Here is a 19979-nt window from a genome sequence, read left to right on the forward strand (position 1 = left end):
TTGACAAGTTATCTTGCTTTTATTTGTGATTTTGATTTTGATATTCACTGACTGGGAGAAACCGGAGAAGCCGGAGAAAACTCGTACACAGAGAACTTCAGTTCCAGTTCATAACACCCACCCTGTTCCTACATCTGCAGACATTATCAGTGTTACTTCCTGCTTTTTTCATGTTGGAATAAAGGTTCAATATTGAACTGTAAAGTAGTAATACGTGTTTGACACCTTCATGTTTTTGCATTGAATCATTCTGGGATGTTTGCTGAGATTGAGTGGATGTGGCACAGCTCTACCTAGAACATGTTCCACTGATCTAATCACAACACCCGCTGATCTGCAGAGGTCTGAAACCCGTGCCACTGAAAGAGGCAGTGGGGCAAAAATACTTTATGTAAAATATTTATTTCCTTCCAGTCAAACTTTATTCATTATCTCAACAAAAAAACAAACAGATTCTGAACAAATGATAACTCGTCACAAACTTCATCCGGTAGAATATCTTTCACAAATAAACACGTCTGAAGGATATCCCCCAAAGAAACAAACTAGGTAATCATTCACATCTGATTAGACATGTTAATAAATTAATCAACCCCCCCCCCCCCCACACAGCAAAAAACTAAACGTCTCCTCACATCGTATTCAAGCCCAAATCTCCAGCATCCGTTCGACCACTTTCCTGAGATGAAACTGAGAGAAAGTCCATCTTGCGTTACCGTAACGCGTGGGCGTTGACATGTAAGTCATAGAACGTGGTTGATGATGATATAAAGCATTTATTAGCTCGACGGCGTTGCTGTCTTTCAATCACAGTGAACGTTTACACAACCCCACGTGTGTGATGGCGTTTAGAAGTCAACTCAGTTCACCTTCTACTGGCTCAAAGAAAAGTCTGAAAGATTTGGAAGTTGTGAAATGAAGTTGAAAAGAAATATATTTCTAAACATGTTTTAACTGCTCGTGGAACCAGAAATACAAAACAAACATTTCTGATCATTTCACAAGATCGAAATCTTATTGCTTGTCATTTCATTTTACAGTTAATTTGATTAAACTTTACATTTTAACGATCCAATAGTGGAAGTTATTGTCAGATCTTTCACAAATTCTGATGAAATTTCTCTTTGTGTATCGTCTGAATCGACCCACTTGACACACTGATCTGTGTTAGAACTGATATCAAAGCACTCGAGTGCTTTAAACACACAAGCAACAGATTGGAGTTGACCGAGATAAGTTACAAAGGTATAAAAATGGCTCATATTCTATCACAAATATTAACAATTTTCTTAATAAACAAAGAGTTCTGGAGAAAACAACCTGTAGAATGTCAGCAGTCAGTCCAGTGAATCCGAATGGCTGATGATGAGGTGGTGGTGGTGATGCGCGTCGAGCGGTCCGTGTTGGGCTTCGCTCTCCAAATCACATCTTAGTGCACTAAATAGTTCACGAGCACCCACAATCAGCCACTCCGGCCACCGAGAGGTTCATCTGGTGAACTCGAGGAGCCGACCTCACGGTGCTCTGCGAGGCTGCACGTCAACCATTCCGTGCACCAAGATGTGTTCTGAGCCGAGTGGTTGTGTCCTCATGTACGTCTGGCCTTCGGCCTCTTCGCCTGACGCTTGGCTTCATCCAGAGCAGCGCTGTCCCCGCTGGCCTGGGCCATGCTCCTCACTCCCTGGATACGGTTCACCAGCTGCAACAGGAGGGGGATCACCTGCAGAACAGGGCCGCAAAAGATCACAAACGCACGCTTTTTGGATTAACAGTCTCATACTTGAACTCTCTGAAAGGAATTCTGTGATTTAAGTGAAAGTATCAATTATAAAACAGAAAAATCTTTCTTTTTGGTGTTATTACACATTGTAGGGCTTTGTATGATGCAGCCAAACTCCAGTGAGGTTTATTCAAACTCAATACATTCAGAATGTAACGATGGAGCGAGGAAGGGTCTTTGAACACATTGCCTGCAGCAGGTGGAGATGTACCTTCTCGTGGTTGTACGCTGCCAACAGCAGCAGCAGAGTGAGGGGCAGAGCGATGTAGGAGCCCTGGGCAATATCCTGGTCAGGCACTTTACGCTGTGGGAAAGCACACAACGATAACAGACACATATCTGCAGTTTACCTCACTGTACGTTCTTAGCGTTAAATCATATTCTCGAACAGAAAACACTGAAGTATTGTGTGGGTTAAACCGCGGGCTAGAAAGAAGCCTCTTACAGTGGGGTTGAAGGTGAGCGTGACGTGCTTGTGGTAGCCATTGGAGGTGAAGGTGACCTGAGGCAGAGTGAAGTCATACTGGGAGCGGGACAGCGTGGAGTACAGCATCAGCACATAGCTCTAGAGAAGGAAGAGAAAGGAGACTTCAGATGCATGCTCTGTACATTAAGGAGACTTCAGATGCATGCTCTGTACAACATTAAGGAGACTTCAGATGCATGCTCTGTACAACATTAAGGAGACTTCAGATGCATGCTCTGTACAACATTAAGGAGACTTCAGATGCATGCTCTGTACAACATTAAGGAGACTTCAGATGCATGCTCTGTACAACATTAAGGAGACTTCGGATGCATGCTCTGTACATTAAGGAGACTTCAGATGCATGCTCTGTACATTAAGGAGACTTCAGATGCATGCTCTGTACATTAAGGAGACTTCAGATGCATGCTCTGTACATTAAGGAGACTTCAGATGCATGCTCTGTACAACATTAAGGAGACTTCAGATGCATGCTCTGTACAACATTAAGGAGACTTCAGATGCATGCTCTGTACATTGAGACTTCAGATGCATGCTCTGTACATTAAGGAGACTTCAGATGCATACTCTGTACATTAAGGAGACTTCAGATGCATGCTCTGTACAACATTAAGGAGACTTCAGATGCATGCTCTGTACATTGAGACTTCAGATGCATGCTCTGTACATTAAGGAGACTTCAGATGCATGCTCTGTACATTAAGGAGACTTCAGATGCATGCTCTGTACATTAAGGAGACTTCAGATGCATACTCTGTACATTAAGGAGACTTCAGATGCATGCTCTGTACATTGAGACTTCAGATGCATGCTCTGTACATTAAGGAGACTTCAGATGCATGCTCTGTACAACATTAAGGAGACTTCAGATGCATGCTCTGTACATTGAGACTTCAGATGCATGCTCTGTACATTAAGGAGACTTCAGATGCATGCTCTGTACATTAAGGAGACTTCAGATGCATGCTCTGTACATTAAGGAGACTTCAGATGCATGCTCTGTACATTAAGGAGACTTCAGATGCATGCTCTGTACATTAAGGAGACTTCAGATGCATACTCTGTACATTAAGGAGACTTCTAACCACCGAATAATGCAGACTAGAATCTGACTTTTGGTTTTAGGACTGTGAGGAAAAGGTTTCAGTAGTTTGGGATTCACAATGTTGTTTTTCAATGAAGAGAGCAGAAGTTGAAGCAGATACCTCTCCGTCTCTGTCCAGAGGAGGGAAGTTGAAGAACAGGGACTGTCCCAGAGAGACGCTGTTGATTGGGTTGTCCATATTGTCACTCTTGTAAAGCTTCACCTGAACAGAGAAAGGAGTAAAAAGTAGTAAAACTTCTACATCGTTCATTCTGTACGTCAGTTCCATAAAAAGGACCGAAGTAGATCGGAGGGATAATAAAAGCTACCGATAGTGTTGCGAGATGTTCAGGGGACGTGTGGACGTTTCCACTGAGGTCAAACTGATTGATTTGCCTGAAGGCGATGATGTTGACCCCTTCGATGTCACTGCTGTCGACCTGAAGGGGAACACAGAGCTCAGTGCACAGATACAACCTGGGGCTCACTCCAACCGTGACCCGTGGATCAGGCTTTGTCCAAGTCACTCGCTGTGATAATAACAGAGAATTAGGTGGAATTAAAGGCATTTCAGCCCGAGAGATTAGGAAGCCTGCACTTTTCAGACGAGCTAAAATGATGAACCCAGAGGTTTAACAGTGCAGCGGGATTACTGCTGCTTTTGTTCTGCGTACAGAAAGGACCCATGTGATGAGGCTGCTGATAAGTTATAGTCACAGGGTTCCGCCGTTATTTTAACAACTCAACTATAAGAGCTTTCCATACCCTCCTATCTCGCTCTCAGCTCCACGTGTCAAAGCAAAACACTGACATTGAAAACGCTGCGTTACTGTTTGGAACGGAGGATTAAGAGACATGTTTAAGGAGCGCGTTAGGGTTGGTCCATTTAGCAGCTGTTCATCATATCATCATGTCCTGATGAACTTTGAAGCTCAACTTTTCAGAGCTGCGAAGTCCTTAAAGTGCTCACAAAAAATAAATGTGAACATCTTTCCAGGCAAAATCCATCTTTGCATGAAGATCATCTGACATGATCGAAAGCTCCAGAACAGCTGCTAAATGGACCCGGTGGTGGGTTTGTTCTGTTAACTCGTGACTAAAGATAAAATACTTGCTGCAGTTGTAAAATCCTGTCCGAGTATCAAAACAGTCGTATTACAAACGTGCCGTGTGGAACAAGCGAAGCCTTCAGTGTCTTTGCTTCTCACCTCGATAGCGCGGTGCTGTGGTAAGGCCCTCTCGATGTGGTCGTTGCCTTCTGCTCGCAGCTGAATTAGATATTTGCAACTCGGCTGCAAGGAAACAAGGCTTTCATGAAGTCATATGTGCTGTAAAGAGGCTTAGAAGTCACAGTGGAGCCTCTCAGATATTAGATATGCTTGCGCTGTACGAGTCTGTGATGCCGGCTAAAGTGCTGGTCACACTTGGTCCTCGTGTACTCACCAACAGACCCCTGAGTCTGAAGCGACCCTCCTCATCGGTGACGGTGTCCTCGCTGTAGAGGCTACACTCTCCCTGCCCCAACGCCTCCACGGCCACGTCCCTCTCTGCATCCCCGCTCAGAGACTGCACCGCTCCGTAGCAGCTGAGGAACACGAGACCGGGACGCCGGTCAGATTCACGTGCGATGGACATTTCATGGTGATGCATCAGCGAAACAAACGGCACCAAAGTACATTTGTTTACCTGTAAGCGGTCTTAATGCCAGTTATGTCGATGCTGAGGTTTTGACCTTCCTCCACTGTGATCATCTGAGACACCGGCTCAAAGCGAAACTCCTTCATCATGGGTTTAAAGTAATACTGACCAGGACTCTGAGGAAAGAAGAGCAGTGATTTTATCAACTGGAGAGCAGAAATAGACATACATCAGCTAGAGCATCGCTGCACCACAGAAAGAAAATGAATGAATTGTTGGATCCGTACCAGGTTATTAAACGTTAGCAGGCCGGTGTCCTGAGTCCACAGATTGGAGCGAAACTGTCCTCCACTCAGAGACAAGAGGACACCTGCTAGGGGAAGACCATCCTCCGATTTAATCTGAAGCACAGAGGGAAAGAGAGGGGGGCCGAGTACAGGTCATAGATCTCAATCAGGGCACGAGTGTCAGCTCAATGAGTGCAGATGTGAAAGTGGCTGCTGAATCCTGGGATTAATATGTACGGGAGTCAGTTTAGGTCACATTGTACCTTGAAGGTGACACCAGCCAGAGCGAACGCCTTGAAATCTCCCAGGGTTCCCTCCACAGGACTGAGGACGAAACCTTCTTTACTGGCACTGACGTTGTACTGCCGGTCGCTGTGGAGCGGACCCACACTGAGGGACAGAGGAGCAGACAGGAGGCTGATTGGATTCTGTGTGTCATGTGATCACAATACACATGTTATAATAACAGATAATAGTACAGTAAACATTACACAGACTGTGGTTCTCATACCTGTATGCTCCCATCTCATTGGTGGCCACAGTGATGAGTGGAGCAGCAGCTCCTCTCTCAGTGATGGAGATCTCAACACCCTGGAGCTCTGGTGTCACCTTGCCCTCCAGGAAGAGACCTGCGCGACCTGCGATGTCCACCAGCCGACCCGGACACGACTCTGTCGAGAGAGTGAACTTACTTTTTGGGTCACAGAGGTGAGATGTTATTCATCTGGTCTTTCTCCGGACATACAGTTTGAAGTTGGGGCAACGCATGCACGCACGTTTCTCAAGAATACAAGACTTAAGAAGCAGCTCTGACAAGGAACACAAATAGGTTTGTTAGACGACAGTGTGTGTGTGTGTGTGTGTGTGTGTGTGTTGGGGGGGGGATCTTACCTCCAGTGATGGTGGCCTCTACCTCAGGAGGGTAGAAGAGCAGTTCCTTGGATGAGGGCGTCACTGTGATCTTCTCTCCAGCCCTGTACAGACATACAGTCTATATGACCTCACTCATCACATGGGTTCAAGACTCACACATGACACTGCAGGCGACACTGCGTGCTGCCCTGGCTCGGGTTGGGTCGGTTGATCCGCCGGCGGCGCAAAAGCTGCTGCACGTCATGCCTTCGGGTTGTCCAAAGAGTACAAACTGGAAAAAAAGCAGCAGAGTACTGACCTGGCCCAGTAGGAGAACTCATAGTGGAAGGGGCCGGTCAGCTCATCAGCCTTCTCTTGGATGGGAGGGCTATCGTTTCTGGCACCTCCGTCCTCTTCAGCAGCGCGGCGCTCTCGTTCCTGCCGGCGCAGCTGAATCTCTTGCAGCTGCTGCTCCTGCCTCTGCTCCTCCAGGCTCCGCAGGGGACCCAGCACCAGCGCCGGCTCACTCTCAATGGACGACCTGACCGAGGGGAGGGAGGGGAAAAACAAGATATCAGCTGGACAGGCGCAGAAGGATGACCAGCAGCTAATATTAGCACACAGGGGCTCCGGCGTAACGCGTTGAGTCATTACTTGATGGTAACTGTGACGTCTAGGATCTTGTCGGTGGTGATGAGCCCGGTCATGTGATGCCGCACTGCGGTGAGGGTCAGGATGCTGGGTGCCGAGCTGTTGGACACAGGTGAACAATAGACACTTGGTGGAGCTGCATCTTTTAAAGCATCAACAAATGGAAACAGCATCTCGATGCTTACGTATCGTAGGTGTAGAAGTCCTGCTCGAACTGGTGGCAAGAGCGAGGGGTGACTTTGTAAACACCTGGACAAGCAGTTTGTAGTTGATTAATGACTTTGCTCCAGTTCTACAGGTAAGGCCTTTTGGCTCAACACACTGTACTGTAACGATGCACAAGGGGACACTTGATCCACTGATATTTGAATGTTCTACATCTGCTAATTCATGCTGTGTTTAGCTGATGAGGTCAGGTGAATGAAGCTCACCAGGCTTGGAGAGGCAGAAGCGGTTGACTCCCTTAGAGAGGTTGTACACGCCGACATTCTCAGGTTTGCTGCCATCTTGGAAGAACTCCTGTGCAGTAAAAACACATTCAGTTAGAGTCTGAAGAACTGTAACAACTAACACAACACACACCAGGTAGTGATGACTCACCAACGTGATGGCGTGGGAGAGGGAGCAGCGCAGGATGTAGCCAATCTGTCTGAACTCCACCCCCAAAACATCAGAGTCCAGAACCTCCACCTCCATAGACTTGTGCTTCCAGCACCATTCCTCATGAGGAATACTCACTGACGGGTCAAGAGACAACACCAACAATCAACCAGCAGACTAACAGTCACATAACAGATGTGAACGTCTGTTGAAAAGGAGGAAAACCCTCTGAAGCCGTGATCACTTCAGGTCGAGGCTCATCTTATGATTATCATTATAACATCAGCAAAGTGAACTTCTTTCACTCCTTGGGCCCGGCAACAATACAAGCCGAGTAAACGTACCTTATTAAAAGATGCTGCGTGTGCAGATAGCTAGCAGGCACAGCAAACACAGTGTGTATTGGACAGCGGGTGAGATGGATGCGGCACCAGAAGCTACAGAAACACTGGTTGAATAATGTCAGCTTCCTGAAAGCTGCTAAATATCAATTATGACCGGAAGCTGTTATTACTAATTTATTTCCCCACAATCTTCAGAGAGTCATTGGATTTCTGAATGGAAATATGAATAGGATGGAGGAACACAGCTGATAAACAATGGTCAGTTTGATTCCTCAGTCAAAACTTGCATGCTGACTTTGCATTTGTGCTCTCCTTAAATGTTGAGTTACACAACTGCAACTACTCACAACCATCAGATTCTGATTTCTTATTAATCCGACATGAAAACAGGTTGTTGCAAAGAATTAAATAATAAATTTCACAACTATTATTACTGCTCTTATTACAGATGTTTTGTGTTGTTGCTGGTGAGTCCTGACCTTTGTATTTCCCTGGTAGAACATCGTCAAAGGAGAAGGCGATGACGTCACTGCTGCCGGTCAGAGCCAGCGTCCTCCTCTCGCCCGGCCGACTCACCGGCTGCAGGGTCACCGACGGGTCGTCACAGGAGGCTGGAGGTCAGCCAGAGCACAGGAGCTCAGTGAAAAGGCGTCGTGGTTTTACGGGGTTGAAGCCACACTTCTGACAAAGACTGTATTCTAAAAACAAATGTAAATGGGACAGGTCCTCACCTAAACAGTGGACATTCCCAGAGACAGAAGCCATGAATTGGGTGAAAAGCAGGTCTGTGAGGGGCTGGTCCACCAGGGAGACCTCCAGGGCCCGAGGCTGCAGAGCAAGGCCCGCCTTCACCTCCGGCTCGGGGAGCGATACCTGAACACGGTGAAGTATAACCAAAGTTACCTTGTAGAGATCAAAGCTTTTAATCTACTGTGTAAGCACTGAAATCAATCATTTCTCTGGTATAGTAATAATATTGGCAATCTGAAAATCAAGAGTTGAAGGGATGCTTCTTGTTCATTTAATTATTAACTGAAACTGTGGGCTAATCAAATGTCGGTTTTGAGATATTTTAGTCAAATGAGTGAATTTGAGACGGACAAGCTGAAAGCTTCGAGGCATAATAAACTCGATGCTGCCGGTCTTACATGGACACTGTAGTCTCCAGGTTTGGCCTGGAAGCAGAAGGCCCCCTGCGGGTCGGAGTCGATGGTCTTGCTGGAGGCCTCGTCTTGGCCCTGGTGCGTCAGACTGACCGTGTAGCGGCCCTGCTGCTTCATGCCCTCCGGCAAGCGGCTGATGGAGATCTGGCCACACACACTGAACCTGGTGTGGGACCAACAGCAGCGTTCAGATCAAGCTAATTAGCAACGTGGTTGTACAAAGCTGAGAGAATGTATTCAGGCCAGACGTACCCAGCTGTGATGATGTCAGGAAGTTGGGGTGTGTTGGGGGCGATCTTCACTGTGATTGGCTCAAACAGCATGAGCTTCTTGCTGACGCGGATGGTGTATGTACCAGCCGTCATGTTCTCCAACCGGAAAGAACCGTCCTCCTTGCTGACGACTGTGAGGACAGAACAGCAGCGTAAGCTGTAGTGTTGCAATATTTAGATACTTTTGTTGCTTTTCAAACTGAAGCATGGAGTCTTCTAGCACGGCTACCTCTCATCTGATTGTTGAGGGACACCGTGGCATCGGGGACGCCTTCCCCACCGACACCGTTGAGAACTCGGCCGGTCACGGAGAAGCCCATGACACGGAAGATGGGCTGCGGGAAAAGCAAAAGAAACAGCGTCACACGACACAATGTGGAAGCGTGCATACAATGTAGTCGCAGTCACAAGATAATGACAAACACGAAAGCTAGTATTGAGATATAATTGTATTCTTTACCTCCAGCTTCAAGCTGTTGTGTTCCACCTTGAAATTCATCCGAGAAGGAGCGACATCAAACGTGATCCTTTCTCCCCGGTAGAAGGGCACCTTAAGGGAGGGAGTTCACAGGAGGAGAAATCATCGATTTACAAGAGATGTTCAAGTTAAAATATCATGAAGTCTAATGACGCCTGCCATTGGTGTCGCCAAATCAACCAGGAGTGAAATCTTAACGAGTACAGCTTTATTAAGTGAACTTCTTCTGCTCTTCACAGAGAGCTTACCACGGTGTACTCGCCGCTGGCCAGTGAGGGGAAGACGAAGGTCCCATCTTCCCTGGACAGAGCGCTGCACAGGTAGACCAGGGAGCTGTCCCCAGGATCGGCCCCCTCCACTGGAGATGTGTTACAGCCCCCAACGTCCTGAACACATAAAATAAACATGGAGCAGTAACTTAGTTTTGTGGTTATAATTCACCCAAAATCATCCATTTTGACTCCTCGTAGTTTCTATAAATATGAAATAATAATGTTGGTTCACCTCTTTCTTGACTGTGGCCGAGTACAGCAGGAAGGTGACCTCTTTCATGGGCTCTCCGTCACTGCGGACCTCTCCCGAGGCATCGTAGCCTCCAACCACCAGATGGTCGACAGCCGGGGCGTTGCCGTTGGACACGAGCACTGAGGTGGTGCTCTGTCGGGAGACGGAAAAGGTCACCGTGGAAGTTACAGCTTCAGATCATTCGTGATGAACCTGCTGATCTATTCCAACTCTGTCCCAAAGGTCTCCGCTCAGCAGTGCGAGCTGTCTCCTCTAGGACGATCAGCCTCATGAAACAGTACCACCACAAACTAAAGACCTTTGTCATTCAGAGGATGCATGGCTTGGTGTCTTACTCTGGTATTCTGGAGGGATTTATCATCCTTTTGATCAACTCTCAAGTGATGAAAAAGAAAGCGTTCAATTTACCAACAAATCTCTGTAATAAACGGTTTTACTCCAAAAATTGCTGCAACATCTTCTGAGACAGAAGTGAGCGTGAGAATGGCATCATATGGTTCCACCGGGATGTCCTATTTATTTGAATTAATTATTTTAATTTATGACGAGAACAACTTGACAAACTGCTGAGCTGAATTAAAATGAATCTTCAGCTTCCCAGCTTTCACACGATTTATACGACTGTGTGGCATAAACTGTTGACGTGATATCTGCCCCCAAATATCCCCGTTGTGTTCCCCCTCAAAAAAGATAATTAATGTTGGGTTCACAGGAAGGTTTGCTAGCTCATCGCTCCACAGACTTTCTAGCTCCAGTCAATGACAAAGCAAACCGAAAGACCACCACCTGAACTCAAACGGTCCTCAAAAAAGGCTTTGGCGACATCACATGCGATACATTCATGTTTCTATACAGTCTGCGCGTGTTGAGAAGGTCCAATGAAAAACTGAAGTGAAGGTACCGACCTGCTCCAGAGTCCAGGAGGGATGAGCAGCTGTGATGTCATAATTTCCAGGGTGTACTTTTAAAAAGGTGTACCTGTTTTAAAAAAGGGAAGCCATTGAAATAGCGAACAATTTAAGAGACGCATGTTTACTGCAGAGTAACTCTTGTGAAGCCTTAACAAAAAGAACAGGTGAGAGCCACTTACTTTCCTCCAGGCTGTGTGACGACACTCTGAAGTCGCTCCTCGGTTCCCGCTCGGGTCAGTCTGACCTCCACAGCCGCCGGACCCAGGAGATGGCCTTTACTCAGAACCTGAAGGTGTGCAGAGAAGCTCTTAGGGTGTCCAGGACTACATGTGTCCATTAATGAGGCATGCAATCCTTCAGACTTCTCACCGTTCCCGAGACTGAAAAGCCAGTGAAAATAAAGTTGATGTCTTCTTCTTTTGTGCAGATGTCACTCACTCCATCCACATGGAGGTTAACACTGGTTGGCTCTGGTGAGAGGTTAGACCCAGATGAAGCAAGAACATAAATGATGCAAACATCCGTGAAGCATTTCGTGGACAACAGCTGGCTTAAACAAAATCTGGTCAATTTTGAGGATGTGGGTGTTTATGTAATCTTACCAAAGCTCCACCCAAGAGGCGGCTCGATCTTCAGAACAAAGTCTCCCTGTGTGAAAGAGACACGTCTGTAGATTACAATCATCACCAGTGGAACAAAAAGAAAGTTAGAAGTTCTCAACGGAGTGAATCTCATACCTTGTCATAGAGCGGGATCATGAAGTAGCCATTGATTGGAGCACAATCCGTTTGATATTTCAAGGAACCTTGTTTGGTGTACAGTTTGATCTGATCATGAAAGAAGACAGAACATGATCATTAAATCAGTATATTAACTAAACCTTAACTGCTATGGCAGCAGTACGGTCTCTGTCGCTTTAATACGACGCTGATTGGCTAATTGGTTGAGTAATTAGTAGCAGCTGTCATTCACAAACGGATCAGTCTACCTGGGATTTAGTTAATGTCACTAATTAGGCAAATGACTAATCCGATGGAGCCTGTGAATCAGCAAGGATTAGGACTGTTAGCACCTAACGTATTCCTGCTCAACAGCCCGGTTTAAGGTTTAAGAGTGAACAGCGTTTCACACAAATAACGTAGAACAGTAATGTAATATATGCCAACATAATGGGGTTTTCAGTAAACCGTGACCGCGTAGAGAAAACATCCGCAGTAGCAAACTAGCAGATAGCTACATTGACGTAAAAACAACGTCACAGACATTGTCCCAATTTTGTGTTTGCTAGCAAGAGAAAGCAGCCTTTGAGATAACGTGGACTGCTGTTGTGGTCATTTCATTCAAACTGCAAGTCAAGCAAATCTCCGCCTAACCTTTAGCTTACTACGATGAACCTGCTAGCTGTTAGCTAGCAGCTAGCGAGCCACTCTCACCTCGATCAGGGAGTAATTGATCTCAACGTCGGATTTCACAAACCCCCCGCATGCCACCACGATGTCATCGGAGGACACGGCGGAGAACTGGGTATAGGTGATGCAGCATAACAGCCAAAGGGCTCCTACGTCCGCCCGGATCGTAATTTTCAACATCTCCTTTTTATTTTTTTTTAGCTGACTGATCTCTCGATGAGCAACAGCACGCTGCCTCCGGTTCCGTACCAGCTGAGCTGCTGTCATTGTAGAGCAAAGCTCCGGGAGCAGCGCCCTCTGCTGGCTCGGAGGTAGTACAGCAGCGAGACCGTTGTGAGGTAAAAAGAGGAAATAAAAAGATTGAAGATTGTTTTGACAAATTTCAGCATTTATTTTCCAGTCACCGCAGTTATACAATGCGCATCATAATAAAGTAGAACAGCATTTATTACCCAAATCTGACCAAAATAGTATTTTTACACACGTTATATATGTGAGTAACAAAAATTGTCAGTTTTCCACCCTTTTCCAACTTAAATGTGGATTTACATGTTCAGTGATCCACACTTTAAGGATTGTTGCACAAGTCAGAACATTTCATTTGATATAGAACAGTGTTTATCAGAGGTATTGGGAGTGAAATGAAATTGTAATCCATCCACTTGAATACAAGGATGCATAGAGGTATCTGCAGAGTTGGATTATTCTTTTTTTCTATCAATGGTATCTAAGAAACTTATACTAAATCACTGGAAATCCCCCCTACACTGGAAAATAGGGAAGAAAAGAATTGTGTGTGTGTGTGTGTGTGTGTGTGTAAATGTGTATGTCGTTACGATTCTTCGTTTTTGTTTGGTAGGTGAGGGACGTGTATATGATGTAGACTTTATACACAGTCACAGTGATGGTTAAATGGTAACATGATTACAGATTAGTATTTTGAAATACATTTGTTCTTTGCATTATTATACACCCACAGTGTTTCTGATAGTGACAAATGGTAAAAACACACAAGACGCAGCAAGAACACACTGCAATGTCAACACAAGTTATAAAAGTAAGAAAACACTCGTGTTAATACATTTAAAGTGCATACAATTCAGAAAGATTTTTCAAACTCCAGTGGTTATAGTGATGCAAGTCCTTCTCAGAAGGAAAAGATGCACGCCGCAGCAAAACACCACAAAACATCTGAGCAGCAATGATCATTCTGGTTTAAAAATACGTGAACATTGTGGCCTCCTAATAGTTTCATGATCGTCAGACTGTCAACAAAAGAACACGGAAAAGACACACCAAACTAATGTAAGCCGGTCTGTAGCAGCTCACATCATTTAAGGTATTACTTTGGTTTGAAACTCCAGTCCGTCTGTCCAGTCTCTGCTCTTTTGGTGTGTGAGATCAGGCTCCTGCCTCACACGTGTGTGGAGGAGTCCGGCTGCGCGTGTGCCAGAAACACACCTTGATTGAAATTGTTGGAGAAGCTGGTGTGGTAGCTGGGGCTGCTCCTGCTGCTGCTCCTGCGGGGCTGGGATTTGGACACCGGGGATTTGATGGCTGAGAGCCTCTGGGCCTGGCACAGCTTTTGGATCAAGAAGCGCTTGTCACGGCCGTCCTGGGAAAACAAAACAGAAAACAGAAAGTAGATCCCAATTTATTTAGTAAAAACTCAAATGCTGATCGAGCTGGGTCAATGCATGATTAAGAAAAGAGAAATAGAAGAAGGTGAATAAACTTGAAACACCTACCATAGCTAGCTGCTCCCTCAGCTGGTTGATAACTCTCTTGTGAGCTCCAGCTAGTGCGATCACATAAAACATGGCCAAGCTGCACGGGGAAATGACAAAAATCACAGCCAAGCAGAGAAAAGACCACTCGTTGTCAACCGTTAAAATGCTGGAATACCGGACGGACACACGTACCACGTGACAACGAAGAAGGACACAGCGAAGGCCTCTGACGAGAGAGCGAAGAGGAGTACTTTCATTCCGTGAGGCAGCTCGGCTACTGCCGTCGGCAGCACCTCCCACGACGTGTTGTAGTTAACAAACGGTCCACAGGCCCAGGACGAGTTTATTCTGTGCACACGTAGACAGCAGCAATGAGCGACGCTTCACTTACTCTGACGGTGACGTTCAGATGCGGCCCAGTGAAGTGAAGATAGAACTCAACATGGTTGTGGACGGTGCATTACTCACTGTGCCACACTAACGGTGACGGGCAGACAGGCCAGAGCTAGGCCGATCAGCAGCACGGCCAGGAAGAAGAAGTTGGAGCTGGAAGCTCGGAACGGACGTGTGGCCGGACGGCAGTTTGTTATCAACGAGACCTAAAACAAAGAGCAGATAAGAACATCACAAACTCTGATTTTGATCTGTGTAAAAACACAAACAGTTTGATTTAGACCTACCTTTTTGATATAGAAGATAAAGAAGTATTTAATGGTGCAGATGGCCGGCAGAATCGGGCAGTAGAAGGTGCCGATCCAGCAGATGGTCTGACCGTAGACGATCTCCAGCACATTCTGAGGAATAGCAAACTCCTGCTGGCCCCACCACTTAGCCAGGCCGCAGTCACAGTAATTCACTATCAGCCTGAGGAGCAACACAAGGACACGGTCACACGTGGAGGAAGCACAACGGGGGAGAAAGACCAGAGGAAAGACATGAAGACACCCAATACTTTCATAAAAGTAACATGTCTCTGCCTCTTGACATGCATTAAGAACAGGAACCAGACCAGAACTAAAAACAATGCAACAATGTAAAAACGTTTCCCTCGGTTCGGTCCAAGTGAACTACAGGTGTGAACGCACCTTCAGAGTCAGTTGAGATGATGGAGATGTGTTTGTTTTTAAAGATGAGAACTTACTTTCTGGGAAACTCCACAAAGATGGTGACTGCGACGATGATGATGAAGTCAAAGATGGTGAGTTTGTACATCTCCTGGCCCACGCGGGTCTCCCAACACTGTGGACGAGAAGGAAACAGGAAAATAAAAAGTGCTTTGAATACGTCACCAGAGCGCTGTGGGGAGGTCGGCCCAGACCAGCATCAGCTCCACGTGTTACAGCTTAACGATCCATTTCATATCGGAGTGACAAAGGACTGAACACATGTGGCGCTCACTCACGAATGAAGGGACCAGATCCCGATCCGGGTCATTTAATGTTGATCATAGATAGATATAGATAATACAGCCGCACAGTACACACTTCAAAGCACATTTAAGTTATTAAAATCAATCGGATGTTTACGAGGAGGTCAGCAGAGCGGGGGAGAGTTGATGAAACGTCTGTGGCAGCCGATGTAAACTAAAGGATGGGATCGGGCTCAGTGTAGCTCAATGACGGGTTCCGATCGATTGTAAAATGTCTTTATCGGCCCCAATACAGGACGTGCCTGTTGTGCACTGGAATGCAGGAAAGTGACTTACAGAGTAAAGCTTGTGGTTATAGCCACAGATGCACACTTGCTCCTCTTCACACTTAGTGATCTGAGACCAGAGAGAGAAGAGCAACACCCCAATACTGGTCAACCGCATGAAGACACACCTGGGGACAAAGAGGACAGAACAGACGTGTATTAATTCCTCTTTGTTTGCATCTTTTCATGGCAAACATGCCGCGTGTCTCCTCGTGCCATCAGGTACAGCTTCAGCGGTGAGAAAAGGGATGCGCGAGTCAGCCGTACCTCATCAACGTGAAGCGGATCTCGAACGCAGGCGAGTAGTCCTCGTAGTTGATGATGACGGAGAAGAGGAGGGGGGTGATGAAGTTGGCCAGGGTCATGACGATTGAGGGTAGGTACTCGTAGATGAGATCCACGATGAAATTCTCCTGCAATCAAACACAATGTGGTTCCAAGTGCACGACTCTGTGACGAGCAGTTACTCGGAGAGAAGGATGATAACAAAGGCGACACGTCACTACCTTTATCTTATCCATCTGCACTTTCTGGGAGAAGATGGTGGCTTGATAAATGCTGTAGAAGCAACTCGCCAGCACGGCGATGACAAAAAGGTTGAGAATGAGGCGGATTAGGTAAATCCGACATCTCTCCTGACGGGTGCGATCTGCTATTTTCTGTTTGATCCTCTCCTCCTCCAAATCCGTCTGCGGACAGAAGATTGTGCAGGTTCAGAACGAGGCAGACAGACAAAGATCAAACGTTTGCAACACACTAAAGAGAAAAATAAAAAACGGGTCTAAATGCCTGAGAAGAGCTAGACATCGTATACTTCTTCACTACATTTAGCTTTATATTTTCCTACACTATGCTGCTGTTTAGGTTTACGTTGAACAGAAATGAGCCGCTGACCCTGAGCTCGTAGAGCAAGCTGCTTCTCTTCAGCCGCACAGCGTTCTCGTTGGTGATGCAGAAGTCCCAGCCAGCGAAGATCTTGTTGCAGAAGCTCTGAAAGCGATCCTCATCCTGAATCAGGTTACGTTTGAATCCCGTGGCGGACCTTGAAGAACAGTAATTCGAAGTGTATTAACATTTCCAGGAACTTCCAGTTCATTCCCAATGAGCTTTGTCTTTTTCTTACCTTTTCACTATCCAGACGAGGCTGAGGAACAGGTAGGCTATAGTGACCAGCAGGTAGGCCAGCGGCAAATTGTAAGTGGCCTTTGGGAAGTGTATTTTGTCCACTTTGTAGTAGCCGTAGAACAGATAGGTCTGTTCCAGAAAGCCCTGCAGGTTAAGCACAGAAGGGGAGTGAAGAAACCAAATACAAACTTGTTTTCCGTTCGTCCAGAACCCATTCACGTCTGAGTGAAACGACTTACTCCCCCAGACAGCAGATCTGTAATGTGCTCATGAAAGATGACCAGACCTCTCCGGGCGCTGCTTGGATAAACACTGCACACACTTCCTGCAGTGAAACACAAGAAAAAAACAAGCTTCAGACCACGCGATGCCTAGTTTACGCTCGAAGTCGAAACAAGCGAGCGTCCTCTCTCACCGTCATTCTGGTTGTAGGTGATGTTTCCTGAAGCGCTCGGGGCGATGATGATGGGTAACATGACGAAGCTGAACATGAGCACAAAGATGATCAAGTTGAGCATGACCAGGAAGCGCAGGAAGGAGAAGTAGGACAGGATTCCTGTGCCGAACATCCCTATTGAGCGGAAAGGAGAACGAAGGGAGAAATTAACTTTTGGGACAACAACATCACAATTGGTACACAGAAGTGTGTTTACTCATGTGTGCCATCCTGAGTAGGAATCAATGAATGCCTCTGAGGCTCAGGACAGTCCATCTCATTTCCTTTCTATCGCTCACCCTCTATCATGTGGATGTCTCCCCTCCAGAGCTTCAGGGAGCTCAGCCATTCATGGACATCATCCCTCAGCCTCCTCAGGCACCTGCGGGTGCTTACCTTCAACTGTCCAAAACTGCTGAGCTCGCGATTCTCCTCCAAGCGCTGTGTTCTAATAGTCAAAACACATTGTTTGTTGCGATACGATACTTTTTAAACATAGGTCTATTTGACATCTCAGTGATACTACAGCAGTGGGTCTCGTACTCGTCTCTGCGTTTCTCGGCCATGGTCTTGGGTAGCTCCCTTATGGGTCTCTGAGCCATCTGACTCTTCTGCTTCTCCTCATTTCTGCCGACAGTGCTCGCGCCCCATTTCCCGCTGCCGGAGGAGCCGAGTCGCGCCCTGGTGCTGTTTCTTCGTTTGGGGCCGGCGGCTGACGACTTCCTGCGGTACAGCAGGGACTGGTAGCTGGGGAGCTGGTCCAGCAGCGGGTTACTGGCTCTCCCACTGTGATCGGTGTAGAAAACTAGAACACGTAAATCCAGATGATTAGACAGCATCGTATTTGACAGTGTGGTGCTGAAGGCTACTGTCTGATAACAACTCTCCAACAGTTATGATGCGATTAAAACTGACACATTTTGAAAGGTGATAATCTTTCACCGCTACTGAAGGTCGTATAGTCGTAGTGACAAGATGGTGATAATGTTCCAACACAGAGAAAACAACAACACAGATGCCAACATCTGTGTCCAATTCACTCATCGTTCATGTGTTACAATGCCTTCCCATAGTTGAGACAGACACGTTGGGAGGTAGTTTTATGATTCTATATTTCGTTATAAATTGTGTGTTAATGTCTTGAGCGGGTCTGAATATATCTGAGTTGTCAGATATCAGTGTTATTATGGATGCTGGGCACAATGACTGTAAGAAGCAGACGTTTCACAATGATTAAAATGACAAGAGGATCGTGTTTATGTTTTATTAAGTATTAGTGTGCTGGTCATCATCACATTCCAGAGAGTAGCTCGTACCAGTTTATAAAGAAGTGTAACATTAAGACAAACAGGGACTCTGTTGTCTCTGTGTTCACCAAGGTCCAGTTAAAAGCGAACCGAGGAGCAGAGTCAGCAAGTTAAAACGCAAACAGCGGGTTTTATTATGACCGCAAACCGCACGACTCCTCCAACTGTGACTCTTTCTCAAAGTATTCACTGTCAGGTGACAGCTGTCAGCCTGTCGTTGTCGGCTCTTACTCTGAACATTGAAGCTAACTAGCATCATTAGCTGGTTTAGCTAATGCTGCGGTGAGTTTGAACTAGCCGAGCTAACTTATTGATAAGGACGTTAGCTGCAAACACAAGTAACTATAACTTCAACTTTACCTGAGTCGACCTCCATTGTTCTCTTTACTGGAAAACAATATAGAAAAGCTATTTATTGAATTGTATTCGTTAAAATGGACCTAGAAGTGTTTGTTTCCACTGGGAGTGGACTCTCCGCTGTCAGGAAGACAACACCGCCTCTCCCCTGCTGTCCCACACACCACTTCCTGAATGTGGATCATGTGGACACAGGAGCCGCTCGCGCCTCAAGCCCGCTGCCTTATACTTTTATCTTTGCATTTTACTGGACCTTTTTCGTATTTTTCTTATTTTCTTCCGTCTTATTTGACTGGTTTACAAATCTACAGTCTATTTTAAATAATAAATATGTTTGTTACTCCTTTTTTAAACCCTCATCTACATAATAGTATAAAGTTGTGTTCGATTGTTAAAGAGAGAAATTGAACCTCTTAGAGCAGGGGTGTCAAACTCATTTTCACTCTGGGGCCACATCAGCATCACGGTCGCCCTCAAAGGGCCGGTTGTAAATGTAAGACGGTGTAAATGTAACTACGGTACTCCTAACATAGTTAGTTTAGTTTCCCGGGATATCTGTGACTTCCACAACACGTACTTCCAGTTGTGTGATTTCTCCTCCGCCATTGTTTCCTGTTGCTGGTGCAAAATGCATTCTGGGATATTTGGCTGTCCCAAGTACAGACAAGTCACCTCCGATGCATCCCGGGTAAAATGGGCAGAGCGAGCCACATCCGGGCATTAGGGCCGTGCTTGGCTCGATGTGAACTTTGAATTGGAACAGTACTTGGGCTGAGACTGATGACGTTTCAGTACAGAGAAGTACGCATGTTGAGAAACTTGTTGGAAATCCTCTTTATGGGCTGTTG

The 19979-nt window shown here is 46.1% G+C and overlaps 2 protein-coding genes across 2 annotated transcripts; both read right to left on the bottom strand.

The window, feature by feature from the left end:
- Positions 1-405: 405 nt before the first annotated feature.
- On the bottom strand, positions 406-12690 carry nomo (nodal modulator). The gene is made up of 31 exons (XM_079277918.1): positions 12506-12690; positions 11810-11899; positions 11675-11720; positions 11442-11542; positions 11252-11358; positions 11067-11139; positions 10141-10293; positions 9885-10022; positions 9619-9708; positions 9388-9493; positions 9139-9289; positions 8872-9049; positions 8455-8596; positions 8203-8334; positions 7380-7516; positions 7211-7298; positions 6965-7028; positions 6783-6878; positions 6448-6669; positions 6168-6250; positions 5788-5947; positions 5540-5666; positions 5277-5390; positions 5038-5165; positions 4795-4936; positions 4560-4643; positions 3681-3791; positions 3473-3574; positions 2226-2345; positions 1992-2084; positions 406-1720 (listed from the first exon to the last, which is right to left on the bottom strand). The coding sequence occupies exons 1-31, from the start codon at positions 12659-12661 to the stop codon at positions 1589-1591; spliced, it is 3666 nt and encodes a 1221-aa protein (XP_079134044.1). The 5' UTR covers positions 12662-12690; the 3' UTR covers positions 406-1588.
- A 186-nt stretch (positions 12691-12876) lies between these two features.
- On the bottom strand, positions 12877-19274 carry tmc7 (transmembrane channel like 7). Its single transcript, XM_079278235.1, has 16 exons — positions 19135-19274; positions 18011-18272; positions 17767-17915; positions 17447-17602; positions 17271-17356; positions 17030-17175; positions 16801-16948; positions 16413-16595; positions 16174-16319; positions 15917-16034; positions 15353-15450; positions 14892-15075; positions 14680-14810; positions 14404-14559; positions 14230-14308; positions 12877-14096 (listed from the first exon to the last, which is right to left on the bottom strand). The coding sequence occupies exons 1-16, from the start codon at positions 19148-19150 to the stop codon at positions 13896-13898; spliced, it is 2259 nt and encodes a 752-aa protein (XP_079134361.1). The 5' UTR covers positions 19151-19274; the 3' UTR covers positions 12877-13895.
- Between the last annotated feature and the right edge of the window lie 705 nt (positions 19275-19979).

The sequence above is a fragment of the Melanostigma gelatinosum genome (assembly GCF_949748355.1).
Source record: "Melanostigma gelatinosum genome assembly, chromosome: 11".
In the NCBI taxonomy this organism is placed as follows: Eukaryota; Metazoa; Chordata; class Actinopteri; order Perciformes; family Zoarcidae; genus Melanostigma; species Melanostigma gelatinosum.

Bases quoted from the DNA above. Each gene is read 5' to 3' on its own strand.
- tmc7 (XM_079278235.1), bottom strand. The intron at 17,176-17,270 runs GTAAGTCGTTTC...CTTAACCTGCAG, and splicing joins CAGATCTGCTGTCTGGGGGA to GGCTTTCTGGAACAGACCTA. The intron at 15,076-15,352 runs GTAAGTTCTCAT...GTTGCTCCTCAG, and splicing joins TTTGTGGAGTTTCCCAGAAA to GCTGATAGTGAATTACTGTG.
- nomo (XM_079277918.1), bottom strand. From the start codon at position 12,661: ATGTTGAAAATTACGATCCGGGCGGACGTAGGAGCCCTTTGGCTGTTA. The intron at 7,299-7,379 runs GTGAGTCATCAC...TTTACTGCACAG, and splicing joins TCTCCCACGCCATCACGTTG to GAGTTCTTCCAAGATGGCAG. The intron at 1,721-1,991 runs GTACATCTCCAC...CCTGTTCTGCAG, and splicing joins CAGCGTACAACCACGAGAAG to GTGATCCCCCTCCTGTTGCA.